General features: G+C 30.2%; 1 protein-coding gene across 1 annotated transcript; it reads right to left on the minus strand.

Annotated features, from left to right (window-relative positions):
- Positions 1-8,008: 8,008 nt before the first annotated feature.
- Positions 8,009-13,413, minus strand: LOC112723182 (DNA replication licensing factor MCM2). Its single transcript, XM_025774443.3, has 17 exons — positions 13,053-13,413; positions 12,772-12,950; positions 12,204-12,376; positions 11,920-12,109; positions 11,589-11,808; positions 11,293-11,500; positions 10,885-11,019; positions 10,606-10,797; positions 10,348-10,520; positions 10,071-10,259; positions 9,840-9,956; positions 9,544-9,628; positions 9,306-9,455; positions 9,086-9,211; positions 8,811-8,993; positions 8,539-8,700; positions 8,009-8,455 (listed from the first exon to the last, which is right to left on the minus strand). Exons 1-17 carry the CDS (start codon positions 13,262-13,264, stop codon positions 8,339-8,341), a joined length of 2,811 nt encoding a protein of 936 aa, XP_025630228.1. The 5' UTR covers positions 13,265-13,413; the 3' UTR covers positions 8,009-8,338.

A 13,413-nucleotide genomic window follows, 5' to 3' on the forward strand; every position in this document is an offset into this window, starting at 1 on the left:
CAATAAATGAGATCACCATTATATAAGTCATTTAATTTGAAATAGCATAATTTGTGATTACAATTAATATATGTATTGCCTACAAACAAATTAGGAAATTAAAATAATTTCATAACAACTAAAAAATAGAAAAAAATATTTTTTTTAATAAAAACAAATTTTTTTCCTATCAACTTAATATCACCCAATAAATACTTAAAACGTTATCTGATAAGGTTAGAAATTTTTTAAAAAAAAGTTGTTAAAAATATATCAAATTTTAAGTTTTTAATGTATTTATTAAATAATAGATTTAAAATCTTTTATTAATAATAAACTTATCATATGACTTTAAGAGCATGTTAACTCATTTTTTATAATAACTTTTAATTAAAAAGAAGAAGAATCCCACTCTTTTATCAATACATATAGTTCTTCATTTCTTTTCGTAAACAAGTTTTAAATATAGTAACAAAATGGTAGAATAGTTTGTTTTTTATACCTAATCCATTTATCCATCCAATAGGGTTTCCTAATAAATCATTATCCGCCCTAAAGATTTTTCTTTCAGCTGCTAACCAAAAAGAATTCTTCATTTATATCTCTATCTATTATATATATATTATTAAAATTAAATTTCTTCAATTAATAAAATTATTGATAAGACATATTTTAAAAATAATTTTTAATTTATTTTATCTGATTTATTTAAATATATTAATTAATTAATTAATTAATTAATTCATTTAATTAAAATAAATATTAAATTATTTAATATTTTATTTGACCATATTAACATAATTAATTAATTACGTTAATTATTTTATTTGTCTAAAATAAATGAATTGATCTTTTTTTAATTTGCATTAATTTTTTATATTTTTATATTAATAATTTTTTAAAATATTATAATTAATCATTTACTTAATTTAGTTGAAATAAATATTAAATTCTTTAATATTTTATTTGAACACATTAACTATAACTAATTAATTATATTAATTATTTAATTTGACTAAAATAAATAATTACATAATTATTTTAGCATAAATAGTTACCCATCGAATAATAAAAACAGTTAAACTTTGAATTTAACCATTATTTTATAAAATTTTATAGTAACGATTACATTATGTGTTTTCGTTTAAAAAAATAAGAAATACTTCATATATTTTATATATCATCCTGTGCAATAAATATAATATTGATGTTATGGGAGTTGAATATACAACTTTAAATTAAAATAAGTTATTTAAAATTAAACCATTAAACTATACACAAGTGCAACGATCATATATAATATTGATGATTCATTATAAAAAAAAAAAAACACAAGTTGATAAAATTAGAAATTATTTTAATTGCAGATATATTTTGATATATAATGTCCTATGATATCTAAGCTAAAAATTAAACTTTTATTCTATTTGGAGAATGCGCAACTCACAGTTTATGTTGCAAATAATCTTCTTATATACATAATTATTATATTATTAAAAAAGGTAAATATTACAAGTTTATTTTTTTAAGCTAAATAACAATTAAATGATCACATCTTCGTACTTTAAATTTGGATAACCATACCATCATGTATGTTAAACTTTACAAGGTAAAATACTGCAAGTTTATTAAAGCCTTTTCCTACAATTTGAGTAACTGTACCATCATGCATGCTGAATTTTGGAAGATTATTAAGGGTCTTTAAATAGTAGTTATTAATGATTTTTAAAATAGAAAAAACTACCAAAAGTATCTATAAATTTTACGAACGTTAACAAAAGTACCCATAAACTAAGAAAATTAACGCTGTATCCATAAAAGATGGGTTTCGTATGACAAAAGTATCTAAATCCTAATTTTTTATTAATTTTTTAATAAAATTCTTAAACTACCCCACCCTAACCCCATTCTACCGTCACTCCTTCTCTTCTCTTCTTCCTCTCTCCTCATTTATCCCTCAAAAACCTTCACAGAGTCATAGAAACTCTCCTCATTTACCGTCACTCCTTCTCTTCTCTTCTTCCTCTCTCTTCATTTATCCCTCAAAAACCTTCACAGAGTCATAGAAACTCTCCTCATTTACCGCCAATTTCTTCTCCTCTCACTGCTTCTCCCTCTCACTATTAAGGTGACTACAACACCTTCATCGCACACCTGTAACCCAACCTGAGGAGAATGCTGCCGTGACGTGCCTGTTGCAGCAGAGGAGAACGTCGTCGTGGAGTGTCTGACCCAGCTGAGGAGAACACCGTCGTCGCACACCTGAGAAGAGAGAGGGGTCGTGGTACTCTTGCCTGCAGAAAGCGAGTTCGATAAAGAGAAATCAGAGAACAAAGGGAGGCGGCACTGTGGATGGAGGTTTTGCCATTGACGATGTTACAGTCAGCTGGCGAAGAAAAATGTATTTCTTTTTTTTTAAAACATTTTTATTTTATTTTTCTTCTTTTCAGAAATTGATTTAGTTACTACTAAAATGATACTGTTCTATTTTTTTTAAATCTGCTTCTATTTTTTATGAAGGCTGAGATTGATTTACAGAAGATCCAGTTGATGGCTACTTCTACTTTTGATTTTTGCTGAAATAAATTTCAAATTTGATGAATGGATTTGTTAATTTTTTATGGTTGATGGCTTTTTCTATTTCTAGTTTTGCTAAAGTGAATTGAAATTGGATGAATGGATTTGAAAATTTTTGTGTTTTGAGTATTTTTTGGTGTTTGATTAATTTGGTTTGGGTATGGATTATAAACTTATGAGTGAATCGGTTGAGGTCCGATCCTCTACCACCACCACCACCACTATTATTGATTTCGGTCTGATTTGTTGTAGGAATAGTTTTGGACTCCATGGCAAGAGTTGGTGCAAATTGAATTATGAAAGGTTGAAAAAGTGAGTTGAGGTTGAGTGTAGGGTAGTTTAGAAATTTTATTAAAAAATTAACAAAAAATTAAGATTTGGATACTTTTGTCATACTGAACTCATCTTTCATGGGTACATCGTTAATTTCCTTAGTTTACGGGTACTTTTGTCAGCGTTCGTAAACTTCATGGGTACTTTTGATAGTTTTTCCTTTAAAATATTATTGTGAAGTTTGATTCTTTAATAGTTTTTCAGGTTATTAAAATAGGATATCCAAACTCTCACTTTTGGAGGCAGTTTGTACAAGATATACTGATCCTAAACAGATGTATACAGAATATTGATTAAAATCACATATTAAGAGAGGTTAATACAGTTGCAAATATAATGACTAAAAAGAAACATGATCTCTCCATCGGTCTTCACATTTTTGATGCAGCTATACTTGATGTTATTTCAACTTTAGCTTTTGATATGTTTGATTTTTTTAAGTTTAGAGACTTGTAATTTTTGCTTGCTATTTTTGGGGTTCCTGACCCCGCCACTCCATAAGAAATTTTTTTTTATTTATGTTGTTTTTAATCAAGTTTGTTTGGAGAAAAGAAAATATATATTTTTCAATTAAAAGGTTGATCCATGTGCTTGTAAGAAATGGTGTTCGCATTGTGGTTTTGATCAAATTTAAAGAAAAAATCAATCCAATTCAAAGGATGTAATTTGTTGCCGTTTGGATTAGATCCGTTTGATTTTACTTTATACAATCCAAATTATTGTGAATTTGGATTTATTTGGTTTATTCAATTTTAAAAAAATTAACATTTTATTATTAAAAAATAAAAGTAGCTTTATATTGGTAAAACAAAAAATAAATAAATCTAATTTTATATTTAGAAAAAATTTATTAAATAATAATAATAATAATAATAATAATAATAATAATAATAATAATATTATTATTATTATTATTATTGAATCCCGCTAGGGAACCAATGGAGTATTTGTACAATGTGTACAATAGACTATTTATTTGGCCTAATATGAGTTAAAAATGAACATATAGGATAAAATGAGCAATGCTAGGGGACCAGCAACTTTTGTGATTGGTAACCATCAAATAGCCATCAATAATGATTTAATGGTGTGAGATTGGTGTGCGATTTCATCTAATGACTCACCTTTCTCTGCTGGTTATATGCTGGCCAAAATTCAATAAAATTGCTAGACTTTTTCGGATAGAATACTATTAATCTCTCAAACACAATATACTCGTACTATTCAGAATAACCATCCGATTAACAGAGATAATAACATCTGATATCCTATTGAATCGAACATCTATATATCCTCATTGTATATATTGTATAGATACTCCATTGACTCCCTATACTTTCTCTTATTATTATTATTATTATTATTATTATTATTATTATTATTATTATTATTATATGTAACAAATAAACATATTAATATAAAATTTAAATTTAATAATAAAATAATAATATTAGATCATATTTTACGGGTTTGATCAATTTTGATTTTGGATTGGATAATATATTTGTTTAGATTGGTTTGAATTTAAATATTTTTTTTACTAAAGATAGGAGACTCGAACCCGCAACCTCTTAATTGAGTATAGAAAAATTATGCCATTTGAACTATTACTCATTGGCTTAAATTTAAATACCCTTATTTGTAAGTAATGATAAATTTATATTCAACTTTATTTTTATATATTTAGTGATTTAAATTTAAACTTTGAAGTCTTAACATGTACTTCACATTTAATTTATGTGATTTGTTGATAGTATAAAAAATATTCAAATAACTTTTAACTATAATAATTTAGTCCTATATATACATTACAAAACTTTATCAAAAAATATTTTATATACTATATAACTATCTCATAAATATATTAGACGTGAGATTTTAATTAATTTTTTTAAATGCTAAAAATTATTATTATCAGTGGCTTCTATTGAATACTCAAAAAAATATATAAATTTTCAAGATATAAGCATAACATAATGCTACTTATACGTATGCATACTTTACTCTTATATTGATACAAGAGAATATAAAATTTAGAATAAGTTATTTAAATAAAATGAATAAATTTTAAAATTATCCAATTATAACTTTTTCTAAAGTGTTACACGTTTAAATTTTGTTGTATATCTATGTAAACCGCTGCAGGACAAACGCGGGGACTAGCGGGATTTGGGTGGAGCTAATACTAATTTATAGAATACTAATAAAATAGAAATAGAACTGTCTTTTTTTTATATTCTCCCTGATTCTGTTGTTATTACATAATGTAGGTTTTTCCGGCGAGAGGTTAAAAGCGTCTTTTGACGGAACAGCGTTTTAGAGAAAGAAGCGATCACAATTTCTTGGCATTTTTTGTTTGGGTTTATCGTTATCAAAGTGTTTAGACAGAAATAGTTATAGAATTTAGCGGTTTCTAAAAAGAGTTATTTATGCATAAATCGCTTCGTCGCTGGAGGAAGCGATTTATGTTAATATGTTGCCTAAGATAATTAGCTGCACTCTGTAACAGATTATACACATGTTACTTAGGATAATACGGAGAAGATCATTAACAATTAGTACTAATTTATCGCCATGACAACGTTTTGTATTGTTTTGATTTTTTACTGTATCCTTCAGTCCAGTAGGCCAATGATTAATCTATCGTTAAATTGTGTATATATATTATTAATTTTTAACTCATTCAAATGCCCTAACTATTTCCCATGTCAACCTAACTATACTTTTTTACTGTCTATGATTCTAATATACTAAACAAAAAGATTAAATTAAATAAAAAAAAGCTATTGAAAACAAAAATACTAAAAGTACTAGAGAGTACTGAAAATATTAAAAAAAAGAATATTAAATTTATTTTTAAAAAACTCAAAATACTCTCTAGTACTTTAAATTTTTTAAAATAAATTTTAATATTCTTTTTTAATATAAATTTTAATATTTTTTTAATATTTTTAGTACTCGCTAAATTTTAATATTTTTTAATATAAATTTTAATATTTTTTTTAATATTTTCAATACTCTTTAATATTTTCAGTATTTTTTAGTATTTTTTTAATAATTTTTTATTTAATTTAATGTTTTTGTTTAGTATATTAGAATGATAGATATTAAAAAATTATAGTTAGGCTGAAATGAAAGATAGTTAGAGCATTTAAATGAGTTAAAAATTAATAACATATCTACAAGGTGCAGTGAATTATTCTAGGCAACATATTAACATAAACCGCTGCCCACAGGATTTATGCATAAACAACTCCTTCAAAAACCACTAAATCATGTAGCGATTTCTGTTCAAACACTTGCTCCACCTAAACCGTGCTAGCCTCCGCATTTGCTGTTGATTTTGTAAACAGATACTCTTTGTAGCGGTTTACATACATGTATGAAAAAGTTCTAACGTGTAACACTTTAGAGAAAGTTATAATTGGACAATTTTAAAATTTATTCATTTTATTTAGGTAACTTGCCCTAAAATTTAATGATGTCATTAAAAAAGCAAACACATAAGTCTCAATATCATATGTCAAAAGGTTATTTGTCATTTGATTACCTTTCAATAATATCTCAAGACCAAAATATGTATAGAATGGTTATTGACTTGAACTCTCAATGATATTTTATATCAATGAAAAATAGTACTAAACATAAAGGAAAAACAAATTACTTCAACCACATTAAACTTTGTAACACGTCTAAAAAGAAAAAAACATATATTTGATAAAGTTATTATTGTATCGTGGAGAAGGAATTTTTGCTTTGTTTATGGTCATGTATTCGACCACAATATTTATTTAGAGCTTGATTTCGTTAAAATTCACTCAAATTGTAAAATGCACTAATTTTAATTTAAGTGACATTGTATCTTTACTTCTTTAAAATAGAAAAAAAAAGAATATACTTAAGGTTCAAAGTACTATCAAATATAATTGAAGATTTTATATTCAAAGATCTAATTCTATTGCCCTCAAGCAACATTGTTAGTAAAAATCAAACTCATAATTTGAAAGAAAAACTCCTTGATTAGTAGATATTGTTATAAAACACTTGATAAATGCTTAAGTGATATCTTAATCTTTGAGACAGCAAATATTTGTTTTTTTGGAAAAAAATAGTTGTATTGGACAAACAAATCAACTTAAATTCTTGAATAATCGAATATTTCTTCTTTTTCTATTGTAACAATTTTTTTTCTTGTAGAAAGTGCCTGTATTAATAATTGTTCTTTTAGGTATGAACAATTCAATATTTTAAACACATCTTTTCTATCATTCCACAACAGATAAAATAAGATATTTTACATTCATCTTATCTTTAATAGTTTTGGTAAGTATTTACATTAACAAAAGAGAAAGTTTCAGAGTCTAACACTTTTATTGAAATTTAGCCAGCACCTCATCTCACACCATTAAAAATATTGATGATGGTTAATTGATGGCTAAACTGCTGGGCGCTAACACTCCTCTTAACAAAAAATATGAAACCATTGTTAATTACAAATACAACTACTTTAATTTAAGAATAGATAAAATATGTTAGTAAATTTCAACAAATAATATTGTTGGTCATTTTACTTTGATTCTAACAATAAATGCAATATTAGAATATAAAAGTTTTTGATAGATTTTAACAAAAATAATTCTCAATAAATAATTATGATAATAAAGAAAGCAATTTAAGGACAAATTTAATCTCATTAAAATGTACTTTACTCAAATCGATTTTAACATAAAAATAAATACATTTGCTAGTTTTACTCATGTACAACTACTAATATTATTTAAAAAAAATAAAATTCTAATATAAATATTTCAATTTAATCACAAACTATATATTACTATTAATAAATAATTGTTCATCTTCAAAGTTTATTTATTTTCAATATTAAAAATAATGTAAACTTTAAATTTAATTAATTTTATAAAATTTTTATAATAAAAAATTACTATAGATATTTTTATTAAAAAAAACATTTTATATATTTTAATCTCATCCCATACAAATTACGCATACATATACTAGTAATAATAAAAATTTAAGTAAAATAAATAGCCACTTGTCTTTTTTTTTTAGAAATTAAACACACAGTAATAACTTAATAGAGTACCCGAGAAGCCGCTAATTAACAATACAGAATCTAATATAAGCAGCTAAAATCACCCAATGAAATCAATCGCTTTACCGTGCGCGAATATATTCCCCACCGAGAATAGCATATGGTCCTATCTTAACTATGCTCTATAAAAGTGCCTTTTCTTAAGAGTGACAAATGAGGAATAATATTATCACAGGCATCAACAACTCAAAGGAACATTCAAATCTGAAACACATGAAGACTGAGTATCTTTTTATAGTTACAGACAGCTAGATGAAAAATGTACTGTCCCTACAGCTTGCTGCTACGATAATAAACTAGCAATGTTGGTGGTGAACTGGTGATGGATGCTTTTGTTCAATTAGCAAGGCGATGTCTGATTATTCCGCGCTCTTCATCCAATACAAAATTGGCCCTTGAAAAGTGACTACTGTTGAAGAATGGTTTAAGATCATATATTTCGTGCTCTTGAGCCTGCAATTTAAAAAGACAAAGTGATGAGTTAAATTCAGTGCTATCTCAGCTCAAAAACAAACACAAAGAACAAGCATAAATACCTTATTGTGGAGATCTTCCACTTTGACATCTATATGTTCAAGACCTGAAGTAGATCCAGCAACGATTTCTTCAAAACGCAAAGCATTCTTGACAAGCTCGCGGAGAAGGTAAAGCAGCAATTCATTGTAGTCCTTCTTGAAAGTCATATATTTTCTAAAGCTCTGCAACAGTAAACTCACTATTTAGATAATAGAAATATGTAACAATACAGCATGCTAGAAAGATACATTCATAGAGCACTCTGCAGCAGAGCCAAAATAATTTTCAATACCTTTTGAAGAGCTTTCTGCACTCCAAATTTCTGGGTTGAAATGAATGAATCAAGTAGGACTCGAATTGCCATGTCCACATCCTCTTGTGTGACATGGTGCCTGAGATGCATCCTCGCATGAGCTTCGGACATCCTTATCATTGACTCAATATGCCTTACAGCAATAGGGACCCCTTGACCATGCTATATATGATAATAACGATAGCATCTTAGTCAAGTCGCATAGACAATTAATCACGAACAGAAGTTTAGCAAGAGAAGAGACAAAGAGTTACCGAGGATTCTTTCCGCAGTTCGGCATAAACATGTGTCAACTTATCCAAATCAGCATCATGTAGTCTTGGAAATACATTTAATTTAGCATAAGTAATATACTTCTTTAGCAACTCTTGTGGAAGTATCTGCAAACAAAGTTCACTCAGAAACAGAATCCACAATATAAGTTTATCTAACAAAACAAAGTTGTTAGCAACAGCAGTCGGATTTGATTAAAACCTCAGGATCAACAGGCATGGCAGATGCATAATCATCTTGGGACTCAGTCACCGACTTTTCGTCTCTGTTACCACCCTTTGGTTGTGACCTAAAGTGACTGTCCACTACAAACTTTGCAAGCATTTCATCAGTGACCGGATCAACCACATCCTGCACAATCAAGAAGTCCCTTAGTACATACGAATATGGATAAATCAAGAATCTATTGAAGAAGCAATGCAATGAATTTAAACATTACCTTCACAACACAGAGGATGTCAAAACGGGAAATAATAGGGTCTGTCAATTCAACATTTTGAGAAAATGTTTTGGAGGAATCATATCTGTAAATCAAAGTTAAAGGTAACATCAATTAGAAGCTTGGAAAATGAGGGTAAAAATAATTAATACTAATAAGCGACCTAAGGTTGAACTTAAATACACAGACATTAGAGACCCTTCAGTATCAGTGTATCACACATTAGAACCTTATCTGAGACACTAATAAGCAGAGCAAGTTTACACTCAGATACAAGCAACCTCATATTTGCTTACCTTCCTCCAATAGGATTGGCAGCAGCAATGACAGAACAGCGTGCCTGAAGAGATGTAACAATTCCCGCTTTTGATATGCTTATACTCTGCTGCTCCATGGCTTCATGGATACTTACCCTGATGTGATAAAAAGAGAAAGTCATACATAACCAATAACTTCCTCCGCAGAGGATGGGGGATTAACAATCTGATATTGAGAAATTTCAGGCTAATCTAATTTCTGTTTATTACCTGTCTTGGTCATTCATCTTGTCAAACTCATCGATAAGGCAGATCCCTTTGTCAGCTAGGACAAGGGCTCCCCCTTCCAAGGTCCACTCCCTTGTGACAGGATCCTTGTGAACTGCTGCAGTGAGACCCACAGCAGACGCCCCCTTGCCAGTGGTGTATACAGCTCGTTGCCCAGTTTTCTCAACGTACCTTGCAGAAGAAATTTGAAATATAAACTAGTTAATTAATTGATCACCATTATGAAGTGAAAGTCTAAGACATGTTGACAAGTTCTTACTTGAGAAATTGTGACTTCGCTGTTCCTGGATCACCAAGAAGTAGAACATTAATATCTCCTCTCAGTCTGTGCTTTCCTTGAACATTTTTTTCTTGACCTCCAAACATAGCTAAAGCTATTGCAGTTTTGATGTCTTCATGACCATAGATTGATGGAGCAATAGACTTGATAATCTGAAATTTAATTCATAGCACATTAGAAACCAAATAACTAAATGATGAAGTAAAATATATCAAGCAATAATTCCATAGAACAAACCCTTTCTCCTATTCTTGGATCTTTGCTCAAATTCTCAATCTCTTCTTTGTCTTCCTGAGTAAGTTTGTAAGCAGAGAACAGATCGTGCTTCTTTGTGACATAATTTGCTTCGACAACAGTGGCAAACACAGGAAAACCATTCTTTGTGTTTAGCGACAAATCGAAGTTATTAGTATAGATACCTGTGACCTCCTGAAACGGCAGAATAATGTACAAGAAAATAAGGAATCATCCTACAAATCACAAACCAAATTAAGAAGTCCAAGCAGAGGACAATACAATCTCTTCCCCAGGACGGGCACAGTCAATCAGATCGTTCAATAGTATAACTTCCTTGTATCTTGGTAAACGACCTGCAGGAACAATTCCTGGGCTCTCTTGGAGAGTGAGCTTTTGAAAATTCCTGTAAATTGTCTGCATCAATCACAGAAGGAAAAGGGTTAATTTTCATTTGAGAGATTGTCAACTTATATTGTAACAGAAAATCCAAAATGTCAAATCATCTGTGAATAAAAAACAATAATACAACATTTCACTTGAACAAGCCTCATGCAAACATTTGGCCTAATCAAAGTAAACCAACAAGCAGCACATTGTGCATCCGTAATTGTAATTTAAATATCCTCACACTCAGCTTCTTTATCAAATAACAGAGGGCATAAAACAAAAGGATTTGTGGAACTGTACCTGCTCAATGTTGACAGTAAATGGCCCTTTTGATTGACACTCAGGACAGGATCCAACTCTCACCTCTGAGTAGGAATTCTGGAAAAAAGGTCCCAAAGTTGCCCCACATTTATTACAGTCATACTTCACCTGTTGCAACTGGGGAAAGACTCCTGAACGTCTAGTTACAACTCCCCCAATTCGAATCATTGTATTCAAGTGAATTTGTCTGTCAAAAGAACCAGCTTTTAGTTTATTATCTAATGAAAGCTAGGGGAGCAGTAGGATAAAGGAACGGGTTGGTTTGTTTCTGTTACCTTATATTCCGAATCTGGTCATAAACTGGTAAGTTTGTTATACGAACATAAATCTTTTGTTGTATATTTTTGTAATTTGGATGCAATTGAAAGACAACATTTTTAGCAACATCTTCCATTACTTCTAAGACAGACTGAGGTGCATCAGCCAGCCAAATGGCAATGTTGGGATGGACGTAGATAAATTGTTTGTAATCTATCTCCAAACTACACTTATTGGCTGCAATTAAAAGAGACGACAAAAAAGGGAGGAAAGAAATAAGCTGACGCAAAGAAGATATTGTCACTACCAGATGTACAAGATTTTAAGACTCAGTAGAAAATATATTACCTAACACCATCTCATTTATCAGCCGCACATATTCAAAGTCACCGTGTTCATTTTTAGGATTAACATACGTGAGCAAGAAATCCTTGAATTTTCTAGCTATGAAGCGGCGGACTTCATCTCTTGTAACCCATTCTCTAAGTGTTCCTTGAACACGGTACATCTCATAACCACCTTCCTCATCAAAGTCATCCTACATTTCATGTACCCATGTTAATTGTTAACATAAACTTAATAGCTTAGAGATTGTGGAAGCATTATAATAGAATAAATAAAGCATACAGTACATCATATTGATCATCCTCAGTTTGATCAGTCCTCGGAACATCATCTCTAGAGTGTCCTGGCTGTGACCTTCCAGGTGAACTATGCAACCCATCGAAATCATCATCGCTCAGATTAGGAGCCCTGGCATCAGCTCGAGCCCTTTTGGAGGGCCTGTAACTGTCATCATCAGTATCTGCAATAGAATATTCAAAGATAAATCACCATTGCCTTAACAAAAATAACAGAGAGCGAAAAAATAGCTCTACGTATACTGTAAAGTTGTGCAAGAGCACGTAGAAAATATGAAATTCTGCAGCACATATATTGGTCTTAAATCAATACTTCATGATGAATGACATTTAAAATTTGGCTGGGACAATCAAATCATTGCATCACCAGGAACAGGCTCAAGTCAACAAGTTATGTTCACGGATCTAAATCCAATGTAATGGACATATGTAACTAGTAATAGAACTTATTAATATCATAAAACAAAGGACCCTAAACATTAAAAGATGAAATGAGGCACGTGTTAACAAATTGGAATCTGAGGACAAAAAAATTAAGAGGAGAGAAAGTAAAGGTTACCTTGGTCATGGAGAAGCTGAGGGAACTTGCGATTGTTAAGGCGACCATCACGAGCATCTAGTTCCACCTCCGCAGCCCTTCGATCTTCCATTATCTGATCGAAATCCCTAACATCCTCCACTGAATCATCCAGCCCAGCCGATTCAAACTGATCATGGTCATCCAACCTCCGATAATCACTGTAAACAACAATACACAAATAAAAAACTTAGAAATGAAGAACAAAACGGTATTGGAGATTTTGAGGGGGGAAGAGAAGGAAGAGGAATATGAGGACTGACTCCATGTAGTTGTCGTTGTATAGATCCTCTCCATCTTCGTCCTCTTCCGGGTTTTCGTCTTCAGGCTCATCGTGAATGATGTCGGGATCGACGGAAGCCTCATCGTCTTCGGAAACATGGCTGGTGTGTGGAAGCTGGTCGGTGTTGAAACCGGCGGAGGGAGAGGTCGGTGATTCAGGTTCCGGCGTTGAAGCGGGATTCCCTGGATCCATGCTTATCTAATCACTCTTTCAAGTTTTAACAACTGAATCTGATTTTCTTTCTCTTGATCAATCTCTCCGGTGGTGAGTGGTTAGTCGTGAATGGTGGCTACTGAACTAGTCTAGGGTAAGATAAGAGGTATCAAACCGCTCCTCTTGGT

This window comes from Arachis hypogaea, chromosome 11 (assembly GCF_003086295.3).
Source record: "Arachis hypogaea cultivar Tifrunner chromosome 11, arahy.Tifrunner.gnm2.J5K5, whole genome shotgun sequence".
NCBI classification, from domain to species: Eukaryota; Viridiplantae; Streptophyta; class Magnoliopsida; order Fabales; family Fabaceae; genus Arachis; species Arachis hypogaea.